At 49.6% G+C, this 24841-nt stretch overlaps 1 protein-coding gene across 3 annotated transcripts in view; it reads right to left on the bottom strand.

Moving 5' to 3' along the window:
- Window positions 1-3177, bottom strand: part of MAP3K9 (mitogen-activated protein kinase kinase kinase 9) — a 73996-nt gene extending 70819 nt beyond the window's left edge. The window contains exon 1 of one of the 3 annotated variants that reach the window (XM_032345084.1): window positions 2434-3177. In XM_032345084.1, coding sequence (XP_032200975.1) covers window positions 2434-2836 — 403 coding nt within the window. In that variant the 5' untranslated portion in view covers window positions 2837-3177. Of the gene's footprint in view, window positions 1-1753; window positions 2323-2433 lie in introns of those variants that run through there. The other 2 variants (XM_032345085.1, XM_032345086.1) reach the window with 2 other exon arrangements.
- Between the last annotated feature and the right edge of the window lie 21664 nt (window positions 3178-24841).

Raw genomic sequence — 24841 nt, 5'->3', positions numbered from 1 at the left:
TTGCATGTTCCATCAACTCAACCACCTAGGCTCCCCTATCTCCTGGAATTTAATCCAGTATCTATCTTTTGCTAGGCACTCAAATTGATTTTTGAATGGAATTAAATTTTCTGAATTATCAAGAATTAATTCCAGTCAAGTTCCGAACTTCTTTTTTTTTTTTTTTAAGATTTTTTTTTAATTTTTTATTTTTTATAAACATATGTTTTTATCCCCAGGGGTACAGGTCTGTGAATCACCAGGTTTACACACTTCACAGCACTCACCAAAGCACATACCCTCCCCAGTGTCCATAATCCCACCCCCTTCTCCCAAACCCCCTCCCCCCAGCAACCCTCAGTTTTTTTGTGAGATTAAGAGTCACTTATGGTTTGTCTCCCTCCCAATCCCATCTTGTTTCATTTATTCTTCTCCTACCCACTGAAGCCCCCATGTTGCTTCTGATGAGACTACATAAAATAACTTACCAGGGCCTTCGCCTGTCACGTGCAAGTCAATTCTTTTCACAAGCACAAAGTACTTCCTACTTTCTTATCTGAGTTCTAGAATCAGGAATCTAGCCTATCGAAGGTAACTTTTGTGACAATAAAGATTAAGTCCTGGGTACCTAAGGGAGAAAGAGTTCCTAACGTAGCACACCCTGGCCACGGCTGGTATTCTGCAGGTGAGTTTTTCCAGCCCAAGTCATATTCACACCGACTGCTCTGATAGCTGGGGGCACAGAGATGGAAGAAACAGAGTTCCTGCTCATAAGCCTCACACACCTCTCCCACTCTGACATTAGCTGCACAGAAAAAAAAAAAAAAAAAATCACAAAATTTAACCCATAAAGAACCTCAAACCTTTGACTTATGCATAAAAAAATTGCACTGTGTCTAATATGCCAGACCATTCTTCCAGTATTTCTTTCAGTATGTGACCAAGTTCAGCACCATGTAATACACTAGGACCCTTAGTCTTCACCTTCCCAGTACTAGAGCCAAAAAGAATTAACACCCAGAAACCATTTAAAATCATTTGTTCCCTCCAGGCATTATAAAGGTCAAGATGTAGAAACAGGAAGTTTTACACTGAATGTGAGGGAGACAGAAACAAAGGGAACTAAGGATTTGAACACCAATTTGATGGTCAAAACACCAATAAAGAAGGTGAATAGAAATATAAGGAAAGAAGTTATGCTTTTCTTATTAAGTGATAGTATTTAAAGAAAACATCTTAAATAAAGTAACACAACTGTCCAGGTGAAAGTAAGTTACAGGACCGAAAGATAAATGTTACAAATGAAATTTAAAAACTAAATGCCTAAAAGTTGGTGCTTGGTAACGATTTTCTTTAATTAACTAAAATGCAAAGTAGACAAAATACTGAGTAAACAATAATAAATACGTATTAAAAATAGTTTTTAGCAGGGAAGAAATTGTGGGAATAATCAAATATAAGTGTCAACTGCACGAGAAGATATTTACATCTCCTAAAGCCATCCAGCAGAACTGATTCAGGGATTCCAATGGCAATTTGACTGCTTTGAAAAAAAACAAAGGAAATATCATTGCAGGGTGTGGAACAGGGGGCTCCTGGGAAACTGGTGAAAACCAGGACACTGGAAGAAAGGCCCTGGGAGGGACCCGTGGGCATGATCCCCTTGAGATTTGGCAAATACCAAATATAGGCAAGGATCTAGGGTGAGAAGAAAGGAGAAAATGTTGTATCTGAACAGCTTGGGTGTCAAGGGACTGGGATTTAGCCACTGTACCTTGTGCTCCTGATCTCTCACGGGGGAAGGACATACTTTTCCCTCTCCAATCATTTCTGCACCCATCACCACCGGCTTCTTCACACACTCGCACCCTGCTCAGCACATCACTCACTAAGACTCCTAAAGGTACAACTTCTGAGATACAAGACTGCGATCCGAGAAATCAACACGACATTTCAAAGACACTTCAGCCTTGAGTTCGCACGGGCTTCCGGGACTTGAGAGCCAGCCCAGCCAGCCCTGCGGGAGACACCCCCATCCGCTTCAAAGCAAATGCCTTGAAGGGGCGGGGACAGGCCGTAGAAGAGGTCGGGAAGGTCCCTGATTTGGGGACTAAGGTTATGACAGAAACTACCAGCTGGCCTGAAACCCTTCCAGATTTGGGGAAGCCGGGAGTGCGACATGGGGAGATTCTCGTGCTGGGGCTCCAGGATGTGGAAAGCAGCTGAGGTGGTCAGATGAAGGTTAAGAAGCCCAAGCGCCTGAGGTTCCTGGCAAGGCCTGCGGCGTCTCTATCTCACCCAGCGCACCCACCAAAGCAGACCCTGCAGCCCGAGCGCGCGCGCACACACCCACCCCCCGGGCAATCGTTCCCCACCCGCTCTGCGACCCCCCCCCCCCCAGTCCTCCAGCTCCCCCCTTCCCCGCCCGGCTCGGCGGCCCCGCCTTCGCCTTACACTGAATGGGCGGGTAGCAACTGGGGTCCTCGCCGCCGTGCTGGCAACGACTGGAGAAGGCGCTGCGCGGGGTCACGTAGTTGCTGGGGAAGATGCCCACCCGCTGGTTCAGCTGCCCGGTCCACCAGCCCTCGTCGCCGGACACCTGCGAGTCCTTGGACAGCACCTCCACCACGTCGCCCAGCCGCAGGGTCAGCTCGTCCTCGCCGGCCGCCTCGTACTCGAACACTGCCGTCCAGTAGGGCAGCGGTGCATCGGAACCCAGCTCCCCCGGGGCCGCCGCCGCCGCCTCCTCCTCCTCTTCCTCCTCCTCCTCGGCCCCGGCACCCGCTCCATCCTCCCCCGGCGGGGCGGCAGCGGCGGCGCTCGCCAGGCAGCCGAGAAGCGCTCTGGAGGGCTCCATGGAGCGGCCGATCCATAGGGTGCGGGGCTGCCGCCGCCCGCAGGAGCCGCCGCCGCCTATTGTTCATGCGGCTCCGCAGAGCTGGGGGACCCCCCTCCCCCGACGGCGGCCGCAGGTAGGGCCCGGGCTGGCGGGGCGGGGAGAGCCGGCTCGCTGGGGCTGGCGCGGCGACAAGTGCGCCGAGCGGGAGCGCTCACCGCGGCATGGGGGCGCGGCGGGCCGGGGCCCCCGCCTTCGTGCTCGCCCCCCGGGGGCGGCCTGGCCACCTCCGCCGCGGGTACCTGCTCGCGCAGCCCGAGCCCGCCGCCGCCCGCCGGCCGCCGCTCCCCTCTCCGCGCCGCGCCCCGCCCCCAGCACCGCCCGCACGCCCGGGACCACCTGACGCGGGCCTGGCTCCGCCCCAGCCCTGCGGACCTGAAGGGGCGGAGCCTCCCGGCGCCGGGCCCCCCCCCCCCCACGCCAACCCGCCCTCCCATTGGCCGCTGCCGGCCGTCCGCAGGTTCCTATCTCCGCGGCTGGGGCTGCCCCGCCAGCCACCGACCCGCCCCTCTCCACCCCCTGCGCCTACGTGTCTTGCCCCCGGGCCCCGCCCCCTCTTGCGGGCTCCCCCTCTCAACCCCAGGTCGACCCATTTCCCTCTCCCATTGGCCCGCGGCAGCTCCAACCATTGGTCGGTGGTACCTGTCCATTTCCTGCGAGAGTTCAGCACCTCCTGGCAGGAGGAGGCTGCGGCCCCATTGGATGGGCGCCCGAGAAGGGATGGGTGGGTCCTCGAAGGTAAGGCCGAGCCTCCTTTCGGACCGAGAAGGCTGGACGAGGCCGCGCCCTTTGTTTGCTCTGGTAGCGCGGGGGCCCGTTGGGCAGCACCTGTGCTCTTGATCCCGAGGTGAGCCTTTGAGAGTGAGCCGAGGAGAAGGGAGCTCGTACCTCCCCCGCCAGCGCCCTCTCTTCTGCGGCTCCCTCTTACAGTTGGCTTCTCCCCGCTCTTGGGTGGCCCTCTGCCCCCGTACAACCAGGTGGATCCGCTTCCACTCCGGCCCCACTCCCACCCAGGAAACTTTTCATCTCCGTAAGGCCCTCCTTGGGCCCATGGGAATGTTCTTCAGAAGCACTCGCCCTTTCACAGAGCTCCCTCGTTGCTGGCTTCCTGTGAAAGGAGATCCCATACCGTCCCTTTCCAGAACTCGGAGAGAACCAGAGACCGCCTTTCTGGGGCTTCAAACGGAGGCCGGAAAGCTCAGCTTAAAAGCTGTCCGTGAAGAGGGCTTGGTCTCCCAGAACAGACCCAGTTTTCCTACAGTTGTGAGTTTCTTTTGCTTGAGTGAATTGCTGCTCGGACCGTGGTGACCTCCAGAAATCAGATAAGAACCAAGATGCCATATGCTTACAAGCCAATGCTACAGTTCATGATGAAGGGCCAATCTTTCCTACATCCTTTTGTTATCCTCGTTTCTCAAACATTAAGAACGAATGACAGGGCGCCTGGGTGGCTCAGTCGGCCAAGTGTCTGCCTCAGACTCAGGTCCTCATCCCCCCGGTCCTGGAATGGAGCCCCACTTTAGACTCCCTGCTCCGCGGAGGTCTGCTGCTCCCTCTCTGCTCTCTCTCAAGTATAAATGAAAAAATTTTCAAAAAGAATGAGATAAGTGGGCCCTAATATTTCTTCTTTGTTTTAATCCTATCATAGTAATGTAAATTTCCAAGGAGAAAGTTTTCTGACCTATTCACAACAGGTCAGGGCTGGGGGATCTAACCCAGTCTCTACCGAACTGTGTTGCCTTTTCCCCTTCAGTGGTAGGAACAAACACGATTTGGTTAGCAAGAGTTAGGGCTTCCCTGAGTATTTTCTGTTTCATTTTAGTTTGAGGTTGATCGTTAGACAAACTGGGGACCGTCAATTTGTAAAAATAATTGGGGCTGGCATCTTCGGCCCTGCCCCCACCAGCTGCGCGATCTTGGGCAAGACTTAGCCCTGTTCATTCTGCTCCCCCTTTATGTGAGGGGTGCAGACTGGAAGATCCGAGTTCTTGCAGGCCCCACCTTGCATGGTTTGCATAAAAGTCTGGCGTCCGGAGGCATCCCACACCTTTGGAGTAGGTAAGAGTACTGCTCTGGAGAACATCCAATGTAGGTTTCGAGAAAGGACTTCTGAGTAAATGCCCTAAAACTAATGGCCAGATTCTTATTGTACACAGGATCAGTGAGCTGGAAAAGTTATGGATGAGTCTTTAAGTAAATTCTCTAGGTTTCATTCAATCCAACCCTAAGCAGAAGAGCAGGTAAGTGGGGGTAGAGTTACTCCATTTTAAAAGAGACCATAAAAAATAATAATAATAAGATTTTCTTTTCTTTTTAAGGTTTTTTGTTTGTTTGTTTGTTTTTTGAGAGAGAGAGAGAGCACGACCAGCAGGAGGGGCAGAGGGAGGAGAGGGAGAAGCAGACCCTCCCCCCACTGAGCAGGGAGGGGGAGGGCTCAATCCCAGGCCCCTGAAATCATGATCTGAGCCAAAGGCAGACCATCCAGGCACCCCGTGAAAAAAGATTTTCTTGATAAAATTTTAATTAGGAGGAAAAAGGAACTCCTCCTAAACACACACACACACACACAGAAATAGAAACAGAAACAAAAAAGTAGGAAGGTAGAAAGTTGTCAGTGGTAGATATCTTTCAAGTAGTAGGATTATGAGTAATTAGGCCATTTTTATTGTCACTTTGCTTATTAGTAATTTCCTATGGTTCACTGTAGCTTTTCTCTTCTTTTTTTTTTTTTTAAGATTTTATTTATTTATTTATTTGACAGAGAGAGAATGGGAAAGAGCACAAGTAGGGAGAGAGGCAGGCAGAGGGAGAGACAGAAGCAGGCTCTCTGCTGAGCAGGGAGCCAGAGTGGGACTCAATCCTACTATCCTGGAATCATGACCTGAGCCAAAAGCAGACGCTTAACTGATTGAACCAGCCAGGCGCCCCTCACTGTAGCTTTTCTGATCTCCACTCCTTTCCCACCCAGGGAAGAAGAGGGAAAAAATCCTCCATCCCTCTCAGTAGGGAAAGTCCAACTCCTCATACAACGTAAATCTTTAAGACCATAGCATGTGTTTAGGACTTCCTGGAGAGTCAAGTCATCAAACATTTCAAGAAGTCATTCAGTAAATGCTTGTCTGATGGATAAGCACTAGGGATTCAAATGAGGGAAGATCCTTTGGGCAAAAGTTGTCTAACAGGGTTTCATGGAAGAGGCAGAACCAAAGCTGGCCCTTAAGGGCTTAGGGGGTGGAGGAGGGAAGAATCTGCCTGAAGGGAAAAAGGGAGAGCGTGAGCACAGCCATCGAGGTGGGTCGGAATGAGCAGGCTCGTCTGAATGGAAGGAAGGACGAGGAGGAACTGAACAGAGGTTGAGACCAGATTCTAGAGGGCCTCGTAATTGCTTGAATCATACTAATAATTGTTGAGTTGATTATTTGTAATTATTTAATGCCCAGTCTGTTCACCATAAGGGTAGAAACCTGTCTGTCTGGTTCTCTACAATTCTACCAGCACCCAGAGAGTGCCTAGCACCTTACTTGCTCTTGGTACACGTTTATATACCAAGCTAAGACGCCTGGCTTTTGTTTAGCAGATAAAAGGTCATCACTGAAAACTTTTGCACAGGGCTGTGGGGTAATGAAATATCTCTGTCACCTAGGACCAGAGGAGATGAGGGATGCACAGAGAGGTGCTTACACTGGGCATTGAAGGACGGATGTCACTCACGGAGTGGAGACTAGAAAGGTGCACATGGAAATTAATGTGAGCGCGGTGACAGGAGTACCGGCCTGCAAAGAGGAGAGAGTGTTGGAAGGGAGTCATTTATAGACTAAATAAAAGAAGGGTCAGTAGCAAAAGACTTTGAAAATCAGAGGGAATTACCAAGATTTTACCACGGTTGAGTTCTTGGCCAGTGGTTGACAAATATCACCCAAAAAAGGCCGTTTTGTCTACCACACTAAAGTCTGGCATCAGCGGTACAGCTGCACACTAGACTTTTACACCAGATCATGATTTATCCTGGCTCTGTTCATTAAGACAGACTTTGGGGGTGTCTGGCTGGCATTGTTGGCTGAGTGTCCAATTCCTGGGTCCAGCTCAGGTCATGATCTCAGGGTCATAAGATCGAGCCCTGTGTCGGGGGGCTCCCTGCTCAGTGCAGAGTTTGCCTGAGACTCTCTCTCTCTCCTTCTGCCCCTCTTGTTCAGGCTCTCTCTTTAAAATAAATAAATCTTTTGAAAAAAGAAACAAAGTGTGCAACTTTGGCAAGGTGCCTGTTTAAGCCTCAGTTTCCTCATTGCTTAAATAGGCACAGCAATCGAAACTCCTTTTCCTAGAGGTTTGTAGGGTTCCATGACGCAAGTCATCCAGAAGCTCCCAGCGTGCAGCTTAGCACCCGCTACAGTCAACGCATTCACTTGCTTCTTAACGGGGCTCGTCAGTGTCAGAAACAGCCTTCATCACACCCTAGAAAGCTGCAGAGGCTTCTTGACCGGGAGAACTGGGAGGTCCACTATGGTCTTTCTCTCTAGAAGACAGAAGGGAGGGAGAAAGGAGGAGGCAAGGCAGACAAGAAGGGAGTTAGGATGGAGACCTAGGGTTGACGACCCGAGTCTGGTTCTGTTTCCACAGCAAATAGAAAGAGCTCCACCCAGTGGCCACTAAGGGTACTCTCGGCACTTCGAGCGTAAAATTCGCTTCCATACCCCTCACCACCACACGGTGGCGCAGTTGTCTACCACCGTCTCTAAGAGGGCGTTGCCATGCCATTCCCGACGGGAACAGCCCGCCTGCTGGGCGCTGTATTTCTCCTGCACAACTGTGAGAGCCGCTCATGCATCACCTCTCTCTGGTTTGTTTCAATAACAAATAACGAAAATCATTAAATTGACTTAATGAAGCAAGGAGAAGGGAAAAGAAGCAGACCGGTGGTTAGGTCTGGAACCTTGGAACCCTGAACCCTGGACAAAATCCATACTCGCTGATGGCCTTTACGCAGGGCAACCCCCTGGTGTCCCAGACCCTCTTTAGGAAGCTGGGAATACTAATACGTGTCCTCCTGGCCTCCTGGAATGATTACAGGACCCGATGTCTAGTACGTGCTCAGCACAGAGTCTACCAAAGAGTGGTTACCGTCATTTCTGCTTGAGCCTAACATAGGCCTTGGTAAGTGTACATCATGCTCCCCTCGGTTCTTCTGGGAAATACAGGAGTAACCGCCCCCATGTCGGGTGCTGCTTTCTGCAGCGTTGGCTGCCCATGGCCAAGAGGAGCAGGCGTTCATGTGACTTTTATTACAGTATCTTGTTATAATCGTTACATTATTACTGTTCATCTTACTGCCTAATGTATAAATTAAACGTTATCACAGGTATGCATGTGTAGGAAAAACACAATATACAGAGGATTCAGTACGATCTGTGGTTTCAGGCCTCCATGGGGGTCCTGAAACATATCCCCTGCAGATAAAGGGAACTTTTTTTTTTTTTTTTTTTTTTGAGAGAGAGAGAGAGAGAGAATGAGCAAGAGAACACAAGCCAGGACCAGAGGCAGAGGAGGAAGCAGACTCCCCACTGAGCAGGGAGCCTGATTTGAGGCTCCATCCCAAGGACCCCAAAATCATGACCTGAAGGCAGATACTCAACTGACTGAGGCACCCAGGCACCCCAGGGGGACTCTTGAGTTATAGATTAGTACTTTGGCCCCCAAATCCCTCAGGCGGACATGGAGGTTTTCTGAACCAGGCTCCCCCCCTCACCTCTCACCATCTGAGGAGAGGAGCCCTCGTTCCTGCCTCGTAAGCTCCATCTGCACTAAATATGGTTTTCAGGAAATGCCTTGGGAAGGTGTGTGATGGGGCTGCTGAGACAGAAGTTTCAGAGCCAAACACTTGGGTTCCCATCCTGGATCAACCAGGGACTATAGACAAAGTGTTGCATTTCTCTGAGCCTCTGTTTCATCCCTTGTTGTGTAAAAGGAGTTGGATGTGAGATCAGATGAAGTAAGGACCATTCCCAGCAGGACCTCATGCATACTCAGTAGTGAATGTTCTTACCTTAACCGATAGTATTTAAATTCCTATCTTCTGAGAGTTAATGGGGCTTGAAACACTGAAACATGGTAAGAAATTTTCCTCCCTTCTATGAAATCTCGAAGCAGAAGCCAACTCTACTAAGTAAGGCAGCTGTTTAGAATGTCGTGTGGGGGCGCCTGGGTGGCTCAGTGGGTTAAGCCTCTGCCTTTGGTTCAGGTCATGATCCCAGGGTCCTGGGATCGAGCCCTACATCGGGCTTTCTGCTCAGCAGGGAGCCTGCTTCCCCCCCCCTTCTCTCTGCCTGCCTCTCTGCCTACTTGTAATCTCTATCTGTCAAATAAATACATAAAATCTTTTAAAAAATTAAAAAATAGGATGTCATGTGTCTGGAGAGCAAGTTACAGTGTTAACAATGAGCAGAGCCTTGACTCAAGGAATGAAGGTCAAGCAGAATTCTGCTCCATTCAGCCTAGTGCAGGCCTAGCCCATGGAACAGCCCTCGTGAAATTACACCTCTTATGACCATGCCATGGCTCTGCAAGGATTCCACTTAAGCATTTTTTTAATTTTTGTTTTATTTATTTGGGGGGGCATGCAGAGGGAGAAGCAGACTTCTCCCTGAGTAAGCTGGGTGGGGAGCCCAGCATGGTGCTAGATCCCAGGACCTGGAGATCATGACCTGAGCCACTGAGCCATCCAGGTGCCCGCCACTTAAGTATTTTAGTCAGGGGCCCCAAACAATCAAAACAAGAGAGAAATTAAAGAGCAAAATCATCCCTGTGACTGGGGTTTTGAAGAACATATAATGACAGGAAAAAATGATCACATAAAATTAAAAAAAGACAGGAAAATTATTGTAATCTAAAAATAATTTTAAAATAAGTTAATCAAGAGAAAGAATCTTATATGTAATATATTCCTGATTTTATGGAAAATATATTTGCATGAATATTATTGAAAGAAAGATATCAAAATATGAATAATTATCTCAGTCTGGATGATGGGATTAGGAATGATTTCTTCTTTATCTTTGTCCTGTACGCTTCAGTATTTTCTACCACTAGAATGTACTCATTTGTAATCAAAGAAGTGTATTATGATCAACGATGATTAATGATGATGTGGTAATGTGCTTAGTATAATGATAAATGAAAAATTAATGGGAAAAAAGCCTTTATACTGTTAAAAACAACACAACAGGCCCCAAATGGAGGAACTTATGCTAAACCCCATGTCACCAAATTGAGATTTATTTACAGTTTCAGCCTCTCGCAGAAATGGAGTCTTAACCGGGTCACTCAGGAATCACCTCGTCAGGGCTAGTGAGGTCACCTGCCGAATAGACCCCGGCCATGCCCTAAAGGAGAGTGATCTTGCCGTAACCAGTTCACTCGTTGCCCAATTAACTTCCCTGTTCCTGCTCTTCTGCCTGCAAGAGCCCTTCATTTTGTACAGCTCCCCGGAGCTCCTTTCTGTCTGCTAGCTGGGATGTGGCCCAATTCGTGAATCGCTGGATAAAGGCAATAGATCATCAAAATTTACTCAGTTGAATTTTGTTTTTCACCAATACAGTGTGACCACAAACGTGTGTGCGTGCGGGTGCATCTGGGGCATATCAAAGCCTTTCCGTTACTTCTGCACTGAGTGGTGGAACATGCGCAGTTTGTAACCAGAATAAAGAATCACAAAGTCATTTTTATTTGTTGTAATCGAAAGTAATTTTCAAGCCAAAAGCGTTATTGTTCATCGGAGAGGTGGTAGAACTAGAATCCAGCGATATTAATGACTGCTATGAATTTAGGGCTTATTGTGTGCCACGAACTGTTCACAGTCTGTTTTATTATATTATTTATTATTTATAAGGAGGAGTCTTTAATGGCTGTTTCAGCAAACAAAAAGGTTCTGAGATAAATAATCCAGTTCCTCCCCAGCCTCCCTACCTCCTAGAGGGGACGTTCTTGGTTATATGCAAGCAAATACACAGCTACTTACTTTTAGAATTAATGTAGTGGGGCGCATGGTGGCTCAGTGGTGGCTCTGCCTTCGGCTCAGGTCATGGTCTCAGAGTCCTGGGATCGAGCCCCGAGTCAGGCTCTCTGCTCAGCAGGGAGCCTGCTCCCCCCCCACCCCGCCCCACCCCTGCCTGCCTCTCTGCCTACTTGTGATCTCTGTCTGTCAGATAAATAAATAAATAAATCTTAAAAAAAAAAAGAAAGAAAGAAAGAAAGAAAAAGAACTAATGTAGTATAGAGCTGGGCCTCACCTGACACTGGCATTGATTCCCTTTGTTTTCCAGCTTTTCCACTTGGTCTTTAAATAACGCTGGTGACAAAGATTTCGCTGAAATTTCCACTCACTTGCTTTTGAGATTTATGCCTTCTTCTCTGAAAAAAAAATCAACTTAATGATTTTCGTTATTTATTATAATAACGTTATTTATTTATTATAACAAACCAGAGAGAGGTGATGAATGAGCAGCTCTCACAGGTGTGCAGGAGAAATACAGCGCCCAGCAGGCGGGCTGTTCCCCGTCGGGATTGGCATGGCAACGCCCTCTTAGAGACGGTGGTAGACAACTGCGCCGCCGTGTGGTGGTGAGGGGTATGGAGGCAAATTTTACGCTCGAAGTGCCGAGAGTACCCTTAGTGGCCACTGGGTGGAGCTCTTTCTATTTGCTGTGGAAAGAGACCCAGTCAAGTGTTACCAACCCGGGCCTTGAACCCAAATATTCAGGCCCTCTTCCGACCCTCGCTTGCCACAAAGCTGCTTCCAGTTCCAGGTGTTAACCTGGAAGTCTCTTCGGTGACCCTAGCAAGAGATAACAGCAGGTTGGACAAGGGAGGTGACCACGGGTATGGCACAATGTGGCCCCAGTTTTAAAAAAATCTATTTCATGGGTAGGAGGAAATTTGCTGAGGGACCAGGAGTATGGAAGAGCGGAGATGAGGCAGACGCCAAGGTTTGGGGCATGAGTGTTACCATTCCGGGAGACTGGGGGGAGTCTCCGTTAGACCTGCTGAAGTGTGAGCTCCCTAGTCCACACCACAGTGGAGAGGTCGGGCCCGCGGTTGACTGTGTAGGTCTGGAGTTCAGCCAAGGCCCATTAAATAGGAACACTCAGTGAAAACATAGCCTCCGTCAAGTGACTAAGAACACCCTAATGACTAGAAAACAGCCAGGCCCCAGTGATAAAATACTTCCTGTTTTAGCCTTGGGCTTTCCCGATTTCTCTACCCAAAGAGCCCTTTTAAAGCGGCTCTGCCTTACATAGTGGAAAGCTGTTAACCTTTTGCTCACAGACATGAGACATGAGTCCCCCCGCACTGGTTAGACGTTCAGGAGGACGGCTGCGTGTTTCCTGGATTTTGGGATGGAGCCCGCGTGAGGTCGGTGGGAGCCCCAGAGGGCAGCCCGCCAGGCCTGTGGAACATCAGGGAAACTGCCCTGGGCTTCCTGTCTTACCAGGGGTAGAGGAGACCCCCGTCTGAGGACTTCCCTTCTTTGCTTCCTTGGATTTTGTGGATGCCCGGGACAGGTGCAATTGCTTACAGCTGTGTGATCTCTTCATTATTTTATTTCCTGCACTCGACATGCCTCACAATATCTCTGTCCCTGGTGGAACTGACATTCCTTCTTTTGCATCATGTCCTCTCTGGGGGACAAGAACAAGGGATGGCAGCGGGACTGAGCGCTTGCTGAGTACCGGGCAGTAGTTTAGGAACCGATCCACATGCCCTCACTCGTTACACAAAGACAGTGCCACTGACCTACCAGCCGTGCCACTGAGTAGAACCACAACTGACCTCTACACAGTGGTTTGCAGTCCCAAAGACACTTTTACAGGTAAGCCCTGGTGCACCGATTAAACGGGGAGATTCTGAAGCCAGACTGCCTGGGTTTGAGTCCCACTTCTGCTATGTCTTGCTGTTGGTCTGCGAGAATTAAACTCTCCGCTAAGCCTCAGTTTCTTCAACCGCAAAATGGGGAGAAAAAAATCATGCCTACCTTGTAAAGTGTTTTAAAAGCTTCACGGTGGTATAATATACGCAGAACTGCATCCCTCCAATGTGTACAATTTGATCAGTTTGCATATATGCACCCCCCCCAGGTCTAAAGTGATTTTGAGGATTCAGTGGGCTGATACATGGGAAACACTAAAATCAGCGCCCTGAGGGGCACCTAGGCGGCTCAGTGGGTTAAGCGTCAGCCTTTAGCTTGGGTCACGATGCCAGGGTCCTGGGATCGAGTCCCACATTGAGCTCTGCTCCCTGGGGAACCTGCTTCTCCCTCTGCTCCTACCCCCACCACTCTTCCCTCCCCCATCCCCGTTGTGTGCCTGTGCTCTCTCTGTCAAATGAGATCTTTAAAAATAAAATCAATGCGTAGGATATAGCAGCCCTCATAAAGGCAGAAGTGATTATGTCACCTCTTTGGGCCCTCAAAAAAGTCCTGTAAGTGGATATTCTTTTTTAGCCAACTTTACCAATAAGGAAACTGAGGCTCCGACAGGCTGTTCAGTGTGATGATGCCGTAGGAAGTGGCAGAAACACCAGACCCAGTCGTGAGTCTTCCCGTGGATTCCCAAGCTTTTCCCACTCGGAATCTCTCTTTCCCAGGTTGACACCTTGGGCAGCCCATTCACCCATTATCCCCTCGCTTTCCTTTCTTCCTCCCGAATTCAGAGACTGAGCCCAGGCATCCAAGCTGGGGGGGTGGGGGCAGGCTGAACCCCCTGCGTATATTATACCCCCAACTTCAGATGCAGCCCAGCCTCCCCGCAGAGAATCCCTAGCCCAGAGGTTCTGACCCGGCACGGAGGACCGACTGGGGACCTGTGTGTTTGGGCCCGAGGACAGCGCAGAGGCTGTCAGGTTCAGACTCAGACCCCCATGGTGTTTGGGAACTCGCAGCCCTCGGAGCCATCCTCCTGCGCCAGGGTTGGGGCTTGTCCCTGGCCTCTGGACGTTGACATTCCCATACTCCACCTCGGGGCCTCTGGCAGGTTGTGAGTAGACGCTTTCTCTCCTGGAGAAATGGAACAATTTCCCCATTCAGACGCGGGCTGGATGCGGAGGGATCGAAAACCTCCAGGAGGCTTGGCCTGAGCTTCGGTTTTTGATGTTTGCAACCCGGTGTCTTGTTTTCCCTCCCTCCTCCCTTCCTTTAGAGAGCGGTGCTCCGTGCTGGACTGCTTGTGCCCCGGGGGCAAGCAAGGGGAGATCTCGAAGATCTCCCTACTTTGGAGAATGGGCCGCCTGCTCACGGACCTGGGTGAGCCGGGGGAAGCATGACCACTTTGCACAATTCAGGTGTTTCTGGCGTGGGGTGAGGATTTGGCTAGGTGTGACTGTTCTGCTCCTAATTTAAGCCACCGGTTGTAAATATAGGTCTCGGTGCCTATTAATAACCCTCAGTCAGCACACTTGTCTCCTGTTACTCCCACTACCGCAGCCGTGACCCCCTCTCTCCCCTGCCTCCCCCTGCAGCTCTGCATGCACAGGCGGAACCATCCGTGCGCCTCGTGGGCGGTAGCTGGGCCTGCACGTGCCCTCGGGTTTGTCTTCCTTCCTTTCTCCCGGGGCCAAGACAGTAAGTCACTAATAGGGCTAGGTGAGAAGGAAAGGAAAGAGGAAGATAATCGCTATTTATTTTGATAACCTTGAAACCCTTAAAATTATATCCTTGGGCTCCTTCCTGTCCCTGGCTACGAAAATAGTGGTCCTGGTTCTCCCCAGGTCTGTGGTTTGGATAAGGAGCCTTTCTGCTGGGTAGGAGGGTTGTGTGCCCCGAATCACTGACAGCCCAGGAAGTTTCTCTTTTTGTGCATGAAGCCTCAGGTACCCACCTTCTCTCTTTGCTCCCTCCTGTCCGCTTCTCTCCTTTTCATAACCCGTGGCCAGGAAAGGACTTGAAACATTACATGGAAATAAGGAATACCGCAAGTACTACCTGAAATGGAGATTTGAAACTTAAAAGGAACCAAAGAAGTAAAGAAGCCTGTTCGCAGAGACCAAGAACCCTAGGAGAAACTGTCCCGGCTTCTATCTCCCTGGTTAGCAGTGGGAGCCTCTCTCGCTCACAGCTGCCTTTTCCATGCCACTGGGCTCGCAGTGCAAGAGGACAGCACCTGATTGTTTCTCACGATCTCTCCTGGTGCGGAAGAAATGAGGCTGGACAGAGGAACAGAGGCCGCCAGCAAGCTGGGGAGCAGGAATCAAGATTGGGGCTTCCAAGGGCCTTCTTAGTTGGTACCCCGAGAGCAGACTGCCAGGCGTGGCCCATGCAGCATCAGTGTGGGACGCCAGCAGCGTCTGATGGTGGTAATGTCACCCTCGGGGCCCTTTGGTAATTCTGTCCCTTCATAACCACGCTGCCATAATCGCACTGTTTCTTGCAGACAGTCACTTCCTCTGCCTAGTGAGTTCCTTTCACACCTGGCTCCAAAGCTTCCCACGCTGGGAACCCTTTCCTGGGTATCCTAAAGACACACAGGACACTTCCTCTCAGGGTCACGTGGAACTGACCCACGCTCAGAGCCCCCAGCACTTGGCACGGCCATCTGCTCCCATCTTGGACCATCGGACCTTTGAGAGAGAAGATTGGCCTCTTTACCTTTGTGGGGCACAATTTCAGTATGTCCTCCTGGCATGGAGAGAGATAATAGTATGATATAATGATCTCCCATCTGCAAAGGGCTTTCCCCTACATCTTCTTGTTGAGCCGTCGCACAGCCCAGGAAGGATGGACTCAAAGAGCTGAAGTGACTGGTCATTTGGTAAGTGGCAGAACTGGAAGATCTAGCCTAGGACAGAGACCACAAAACCCTCGTCGGTGTCCCTGGCTGCTTCCTGTCCGTAGTAGAAAACTTGCCCCAGCAGTGGTGTCCCCCTCAGCTTCTTCCTCCTTTCTCTCCCATCAAGTTCAAGTGTCCGACAGCGATGGGAGCTGAGTCAAGTCCCAAGGAAATGAAAGTGTTAATCACCTGCCTCCTTTGCTTGCTCGTCCACCGCCTCTGGCAAAGACCCTTTCTGGAGAGCCCAGACGGTTCTGGAGGAATCTAACGCCAGGGCTCGCGCCCTCTGCCTTCAAGAATGATCTGTCTGGGCCGTGGCAGACCCTCTCACTCAGCTGGCAACCGGGGGTAAACCACTGCACAACTGGGGGCCCTTGTGGGCTTGTGTGTTTTGTAATACTGTGCCCCTCGGTTTTCTCGCCTGTAAAAATGGGAATTCCACGAATAAGCTTCAATAATGCTGCCAGGTACAGAGCCCAGGGCCAGGTACTGGGGAGAGAGAAGCAAAGGTAAACAGGATATGGCCTCTGCTCTCCATAAATGTAAAGTCAAGTGGGGAAGACAGGAATTGGAAAACAGAGACCACAGCACAGTGAGAGCCAGCAGCTATGAAAGAAAGACTCTGACTCGATTCGCCTTCCCTCCCACGGGCCAAGAAGCGGGTTAAGCCTCTGCCTTCAGCTCAGGTCATGGTCTCAGTGTCCTGGGATCGAGCCCCGCATCGAGCTCTCTGCTCAGCGGGGAGCCTGCTTCCCCCTCTCTCTTTGCCTGCCTCTCTGCCTACTTGTGCCTACTGTCAAATAAATAAATAAAATCTTAAAAAAAAAAAAAAAAGAATCAAGCATTCTTAAAGCACTATACAAATATAAGCAAATTTTACAAATGTAAGCAAAGATTATTTTGGCTTCTACAGGAGACAGCGATTGGGTTGTCGGCTCACACCCCCCCTTTCTTTCCAAGGACTGCTCCTAGAGCCCGATTCATAATGTAATGGCGCTCCCTGCCCAGCCCACCTCCGCCAAGCACCGTGGGCCGTTTTGGTTGGTTGAGTCCGGGGCAGACCCCTGGCCTAAGCTGGGCCAGGGGGAGTCCCTGTTCTGGGTTTGGGATGGGAATGAAGGTACGGTGGTCTCAGTCACCCTGGGCTCTGAGAAGCAGAGACACAGGTCATGGAGGCACAGACCGCCACCTGCTGACTAGGTAGACTGAAAATGAAAGACGGCCACGCCGCCACCTTTACGTGGAAGACAGGAGTGGAGGCTGGGAGAGGAGAGAAGACCAGAGGCTCCCTGATATTCGGACGAGGTTCGTGTCTGTCCCTGCCTGCCGGCCGTTCTATCCCAGCAAGGACCATCTTTTGCTAAAGATAACTCTGATGGGCTTCAATCGCTTGCAACGGAAAGATTCCTAATTAGGCAGTTTCTAAATGAATTCAACTCAGGACAGAAGCCCTCCCCTCGCCCAAGGAAAAGTTGCACCATCCCTTTATTCCGCCAGCCACTCCGTTAAAGAATATTATTGAATGCCAACCGTAACAAGCCTCCTAAGAAGCAAGGGTTGGCTCTACCTTCTATGATATAAACTGGATGTCAGCCTTCTGGCCGGCCAGTCCTCACAGCTCCTGAAATTACCAAGTTGTGCCCTGGGAACACATTGGTATTGCCTGAACTTGCTGTCTCTTGCAGTTGTCCCTGAGGAGTTTCAGAGCCTTTGGGACTATGATGCTTGCCTCACCCTCCCCACTCCCCCTTCTGGTAGCATCTGCTAGACCCCTTTCCTACCACGCACAGAGCTTGGGGAGGGCTTTCCCAACCTAGCCCATGCTCTGCTGGTGAGGCTGCAAATCACAGACCCCTCCCCTGATCACGGGGTGGACCTAGGACCCAAGCTGGGCGGTCAGAATGTCTTCCTGGGAAATCTGAATTTTGAGCCGAGACAAGGACAGAGGTTCATCCCGCAGCAGCAGGAGCACATAGAAAAGATCCCAGCCGCCTGCTGAGCTGGGGGCGGTCCGTGCCCTGCACTCAATTGTTCAGCTGTCCCTTTAAAGCTGTAGCCACTCCAGTATCCACCTCTCAAAAAATAAATATCTTTTGAACTCTATTAGCCGATTGGGTATTTATAACCAGAGTCCTGGCACATCTTTTCAGATAAAGCTCATGGGGGGTTGAAGAAAAGACAAGGAAAGGGCAGACAGGGACAAAGGCTGCCTCGCTCTGAGCCTAGATCCAGGTTTTCAGACCCTTTAATGAATCTATATTTACCGTGAGTTTTTTCAATTTATGGAAATCTACACGTGTCTTTTGGCTGAAGGCTCACACTTATTTCAGGAAAGCAAGTCTGTCGTTTCTCCAGAGCCCTTGTGAGCGCCTTCCACACCTGTTCCCCATTCTGCCAAGCCACGTATTGTTCCTTTCCGAAGCAAAGAAGCAGCATCAGGACCCAGATTCCAGAGCAGATACCAGTGATGCTTGAAGAGACAGGCCTGTGATTTTTGTCATACATCTTGTGTTGTCGTTGCTGTTGTTGGCAGGGCCCAAACTCACGACCCTGAGATCAAGGCCTGAGCGGAGATCAAGAATCAGATACTTAGTGAACTGAGCCACCCAGGCTCCCCCCAACTGTTTTAAAGTTTACTTATTCATTCATCTCTACCCCCAATGTGGGGCTCAAACTAGACACCAAGAGTTGCCTGTTTTTCCAACTGAGCCAGCCAGGCGCCCAAGTCAGAAATGTTCTTACTGGACACTCTGTGTTCTTTCCAGCCAACGCCCAATCCCTCATGAAAAAGCATTCCTTATCTCATTAACGTTGTCTCCCAAAGTAAGATTCATAGAATCCCTAACAGCAGACCATGAATCCATCCCTCTTCTTTGACAGATTGGGAGACTCAGGTGCAGGGAAGGTAAGTGGCATACTGAGTAACAGGGAGCCAACCAGCAGCAGATCTAAGAGAGAGCTCGGGTCTTCCTACCATCTTACCAGAGTCCTGTCCACGACGTCATGCCTCCTTCCACATTGCAATTCACTTTCTTTAAGAGTAAGAATTTTCGGGGCACCTGGGTGGCTCAGTGGGTTAAGCCCCTGCCTTCGGCTCAGGTCATGATCTCAGGGTCCTGGGATCGAGCCCCGAATCGGGCTCTCTGCTCAGAGGGAGCCTGCTTCTCCCTCTCTCTCTGCCTGTCTCTCTGCCTACTTGTGATCTCTCTCTCTGTGTCAAATAAATAAATAAAATCTTTTAAAAAAATATGAGAGTTCTCTTAATCTCTGTATAAATGTTTCATTGGGGAATAAATACTTGACAAAGAATCTAGATACAGAAACCCTAAAGTATCTGCTTCCACTACTGGCTGAGGTATATAAATGATGTGAATTATGACAGTAAGGGTACAGAATCCAAATCATATCCAGCTCTTAATTTAATAGAATGTAAACTAAGTAAGTTACCCGGTACTTATGTACGTATGTGTGTATGTATTTTAACTCCTCCAAGTGACTCAATTACCAGTAGACTTAGAACCAAGGAAACGAAATGACCAGGAGTCTGATTGCAGGAGGTGTTTAGGAAGACTTCCTAAACTTCACCAGAGGTGGTGAGTTCTCCATCCCAAGAGGTCCCGCAGATGCTGGGCAAACAACTGTTTGTCAGGGATAGAGCCCTCCAACTATTTCATAAACACCAGAACCTTCCTGAGAGCTTCCTAAAACAGAGACTGCCAGGCCTCACCCAAGAGTTTCTGACCCGGGAAGTCTGGGATGGGGCTTGACGTTTTGCATGTCTACCCAGGACCTTCGTCATACTGGTGCTGCCCAACCAGGACGCACTCTTTGAGAGTCACTGTGGGGGAGGGAATTCAGACATCCCTGAGATTGAACCACATCATGCCTGCTGAGCGATGCAAAGCAAGGTCACATTTCTCTCTAATGTCCCAGTCTTTAAGGAGTCCAGTTTTGCCCTGTGAGCTACCTTTGGCAATAGCCCTAAAGCCTATGCGTGCTTTTCCATGCTCACCTTGAAGCTGGGACAAAGTGAGCCACCTTGAGGCTGAAGAACACATAAAATGCCCCAAGTTGCTGGTTTTTTAGGCTCAGCTCCCAGAGATGTGGTGTCAGACTCACAGCTGGGACATGATCTCCCTCTGAAGACAGCAACAGAACAAGATGCTCATGGTCTCGTGACGCAACGGCAGTCCTCACTCACTCCAAGCGCCTTACAGAGGGAAAGCCAGAGAATCCGCCATTGCTGTCTATGGGACCACAACTGAGAAAGGGCATTGGGGGGCACTTGGGTGGCTCAGTCGGTTAAGCGTCAGAGTCTTAACTTCAGCTCAGGTCATGATCTCAGGGTCATGAGATGGAGCCCCGAGCCCCATGCTGGGCTCTACGCCCAATACGGAGATTCTCTCTCCCCCTCTCTCTGACCCTCCCCTGCATCCTCTCAAAAAACAAAAAAAAAAAAAAAAAGAAAAGAAAAGAAAAAGAGACATTTTGGGTCACCTGGGTGGCTCCGTGGGTTAAAGCCTCTGCCTTTGGCTCAGGTCATGATCCCAGGGTCCTGGGATTGAGCCCTGCATCGGGCTCTCTGCTCAGCAGGAAGCCTGCTTCCTCTTCTCTCTCTGCCTGCCTCTCCACCTACTTGAAATCTTGTCTGTCAAATAAATAAATAAAATCTTTAAAAAAAAAAAAAAGACATTTTGCACAGCCCTGTACCAGCCTTGCCTGTCCCTGTGAAAGCCCATGACCAACATTTATTGACCTTTTACCCTGCATCTGTTCTAAGCAAGTTACGTGCCTCTCTCTTTTAATCCTTGGAAGAACCGTATGAGCAGTATTGGTAGGACTGGGAATTGGATCCGGAGACTTCGGCTCCACTCCCCACATCCTTAATCAGAGAGAAAACAGTTGTCAGGGTGTCTCTTCTCTCACTGGTAACTAGGCTAGAGTTTGAACCTCTGGGTGTTACCATGGTCTTGCCACACCTCTAAAGGCTGGGGCTCCTAAAGTTTCATGGTGTGTTTCACACATACACACAGTTATTGCTTCTGAAGCTTAGTCCAAGTCCCAGGTGATTAGGTCAAGAGAGGTTTCCAGGCTTACACACGTTCTGCCCAGATGAGCCTTTCCAGTACGACAGTCTCAGTGCTGGGGATGACTCCAAGCTGCCCTTCCAGATTCCCCTCACCACCGATTTAAGTTGCCCTTTGGGGAGCCTTTGTGTCCCCTTCTGCCTGTTGATCTTAGCTGGGCTGATCTGAAGCATCAGAAGTGTTGAACAATATTAAACCCCACAGAAATGTCATCTGGATATTAGATCCCTTTCATTCAAGTAGGGTCCCTGGCCTCCACTGCCTATTTCTCCAACCTGCTCCCAAAAGTCAACCACATATAAGGGACTGGACCAACGCATCCTATTGGCTTCCTTCCTCCAGGAAAATAGGTCACCACTGGCTTTGTCTTAGGAAACCAAAAAGCCAACTCAAGACAATTCTTGCATACCACGATCTGCCCCAAGTCCTTTGTTGCGGCCTCCAAACATGGGTTTTAGCAGGTGCCTCTTTTAAAAGGCAGCTTCCCTCTATAATCAAATAATGACGTTTTTACCTTCCTTGGGCTTTCCTACCCAAGCACTGGCAGTTTAATAGTAAAAGTGCTATCATTCAACTTAGAGTGAGCACGGATTACCTTTAGGGCACTGTGCTAGGAGCAAGAGGTAGAAATAAGTCCTAGGGGCACCCGGGTGGCACCATCAGTTAAACGTCATTCGTCCCAGGTTTCCTGCCCCAAAGATGACAAAGAAGATCATGGGTTGGGGGAAGGGGAGTGAGGGTAGTCAAGAAGGAAGAGGCAGTAATCAGTATTCTGAAGACTGCCTGCTAGCAGAACCAGCACAGCTCGACGTGCATTCTATTTAAAGACAGCTTCAACAGAGAGATCTTATTAGCTGAAGCTATCAAAACAGACCCACTTTCTAAATATGTTGCTAAACTTTTCACTCCCCAACAACTGCATATAGAAATGCCCTACAAGAATGGATTTTTTCCGCACACCCTCTGTTAATACATAATGATGTTCCTGTTTGAGGAGCAAAATAACTGAGGCGTAGATGATGAACGGCTTGCCCACTGTTCCGACACAAGGCAGTGGAAACACTAGAAAGTGGTTCCTAGGAGCTTCCTGGGAAAGTGCCTCAGATTTCACATGCGGTGGGCCCGTAGGTGAGTCACGTAGGCCTCTTTTTACTGCATAACAAGCCAGCCCAAAACCGAGCCTCTTACAGTAACAATTATCTATTTGCTTATGATTCCGCGGGTGGGTCTGGGCTTACCCAGCCTCACCTGGGGTCACTGGTGAGCTGGCAAACTTCTGGTGGGTGGACCGGAGCATGATGATCTGAAATGACCTCACTTAGGGGCCTGGGGCCTTGATGCTAGCTGACAGATGTTCCTGTCCTGCTGATGTCATTCGGTAGTCTAATGCAAGCTTACAGGACTGCAGGAGGGTGCCAAGAAGCACAGCAAGATCTCTTAGGCCTAGATTCTGGAACTTAAGTAATGTCACTCTTGCCACATCCCATACGTTAAAGCAAGTCGCAAGGCCAGCCCAAAGTCAAGGAGCAGGGACATAGGAGCTGCAAAGTATTGTAGCCATGCTTTTCACAACGAGAGGTAGCTGGGCCTCATTTCACCACTCCATGCATTCTGGCTATTACAGGCCCTGCTAGGACCTGGCCAGCATCCACCAGTCCCTACTGCCTATGGGGGGATAGTGGCAGGAACTACTACCTTGAAGTTTCAGAGCTTGGGGACTTAGTCATACCCCTCGGATGATCCCCGAACTGCTGGGATATTATTGCAAATACAGGCTGAAATGATCAGTGAAGTTGCAGACTCGCAATCACCGTGTAGACGCATTAGTGATCACTGCTGCCTCCGCATCGACGCACAGGTGCACAGATCAGGCATCACACGTTTGTGGGCACCTGATTTCTCAGGTGACATCCTGGCGTCCCCAGGCATGGCCCATCAGTCCTCCAAAGACCGATTAAAACACAAGCATAAGTAAAACCGTATTAAATGTGTTTAGTCCTTTTCTTCAGGTTTCAAAATATGTTTTAGAAGAAAATAGTTTGCTACCGTTGATTGTTGTTCGTCTTTATAGACAGACCTCTCAGTATTTGGTGCAGCAAAAGAACATCCTGACTCAAGCCAGGCGGCCCGGGAGTGAGGGCAGGGCCGGAAACAGCTCTGCACAGGGTACGTACGAGGGGTCAACACTGCTACAAATGAATTAAACCCGCCCAAGTGAGGGCTTATGGAATGCAAATTGTGACACAGCTTCACGGAGCTGTGACTGAAATGGTAAGCTGCACGGACTTCAAGCAGACAGCATAACAATACCGTTATCTACGAAGCCATCAGCAGAAGCAGACAGCATAACAATACCGTTATCTACGAAGCCATCAGCAGAACAGGGTAATGGACAGACAACTCCCCAGATGTTCCCGGGCCGCTCTGTAATCTCTCCCTCCTGTTCCTCTCACCTTTCCCCATCCCCACACCCTCAACAACTCCGCTTTCTGTCGTTGTTGATAACCTTGCATGTCTAAGATTTTTTTTTTTTTTAAGAGAGAGAGCAGGTCAGTCCGCACCCAAGCAGGGGAGGGGCAGAAAGAGAGAGAGAATGAATCTTAAGCAGGGTCCACGCTCAGCAGGGAGCCTGACGCAGGGCTCCATCTCACAACCCTGAGATCATGACCTGAGTCGAAAGAGAGAGTCAGATGCTTCACCCAATGAGCCACCCGGGTGGCCCTCTAAGATTTTATCTACATGAGATCCTCTGGTATGTATTCTCTTTCTCGTCTGGCTTCTTTCACTGCATGCTTATTGTGAGCTTTACCTGTAGTGCTGAGTATTATAGTTTATTCCTTTGAATTGCTGAAGAGTGTACCATTGTACATCCATACGTAACCATAAGTGGGGTAGCCGGTCCTCTGTTGATGGATGTTAGGGTTGTGCTGGGTACTGACATGTGACTCCCCCTCCCCCCAATTACTATGGGGAGACCCTATCCCCCCATAATGTGACTGTGTTTGGAAGACGGATCCTCAGGAAATAATCAAGGTAAAATGAAGTCCTAAGTGTGGGGCTCCTATTGGATAGGATTAGCGTCCTTATAAGAAGAAATACTAGAAAGTTCTCTTGCTCACGCTCTCTCTTTCTCTATCTTTCCAAGTGCCCTCAGAGGAAAGGTCATGGCAGGGCAAAGTGGCCCTCTGCAAGCCAGGAAGAGAGCCCTTACCAAAACCTAAACCCTACTGGAACCCCGATCCTGGACTTTTCCTGCCCCAGAACCGTGAGGAAATGAATTTCCGTGGCGAAGGCCATGCAGTCTGTGCAATTTTGTTATGACCGCTGGATTAGACTCATGTAAGTTGTTTACAGTTTGGGGCTATTGTAAATGAGGCTGCTGTGAAGGTTTGTGTACATCACGGTGTGGACATCTGCTTTCATTTTTCTTGGGTAAATACCTAGAAGGGGAATGTCTGGGTCATATGGTACATTTATGCTTCTGAGAAACCGTCGACATGGTTTTCCACGGGGACGATATCATTCTGCACGCCCACCAGCAGCGTATGGGACTTCCAGTCACTCTACATTCCTGCCAATACTTAGTATGTTTAATCTTTTTAATTTAAAAAAAAATTCAGTTTTTTGATGGCAATTTAACTTGCCATTCCGGTGACTGTGTAGCGGTAATTCGCTGTGGGTTTAAGTTGTATCTCCCTAATGGCGGACGATGTAGCTCACTTTTCCATGTACTTATTTGCCATCCTTATGTCTTCTCCAGTCACGTATCTGTTCAGATCTTCTGTCCTCTCCATCACTGACTGAAAGCGAATTAAATGTAAATTCGAATAAGCAGAAGCATGGAACATTCGATTCTGAATCTTACTGGCAGTCCAGGTTGGCAGGCTGGGAAAGGAGACCAGAGCATCCAGGAAGAGCATGTGACATTGAAAACCTGGCCACGGTGGGGGGTGGGGGAGGCTGTAAGCAGAGTGGCAGGGCTGGGGATAAATTCGGCCAGATTCACAGCTTTGTCTAAGTTTGAAAGTTCGGCCTTGTGACCTCCCCCACAGTTCTCTCACCATTAG

The sequence above is a fragment of the Mustela erminea genome, chromosome 5 (genome assembly GCF_009829155.1).
Source record: "Mustela erminea isolate mMusErm1 chromosome 5, mMusErm1.Pri, whole genome shotgun sequence".
In the NCBI taxonomy this organism is placed as follows: Eukaryota; Metazoa; Chordata; class Mammalia; order Carnivora; family Mustelidae; genus Mustela; species Mustela erminea.
This window is presented reverse-complemented; position numbering and strand designations above follow the sequence as displayed.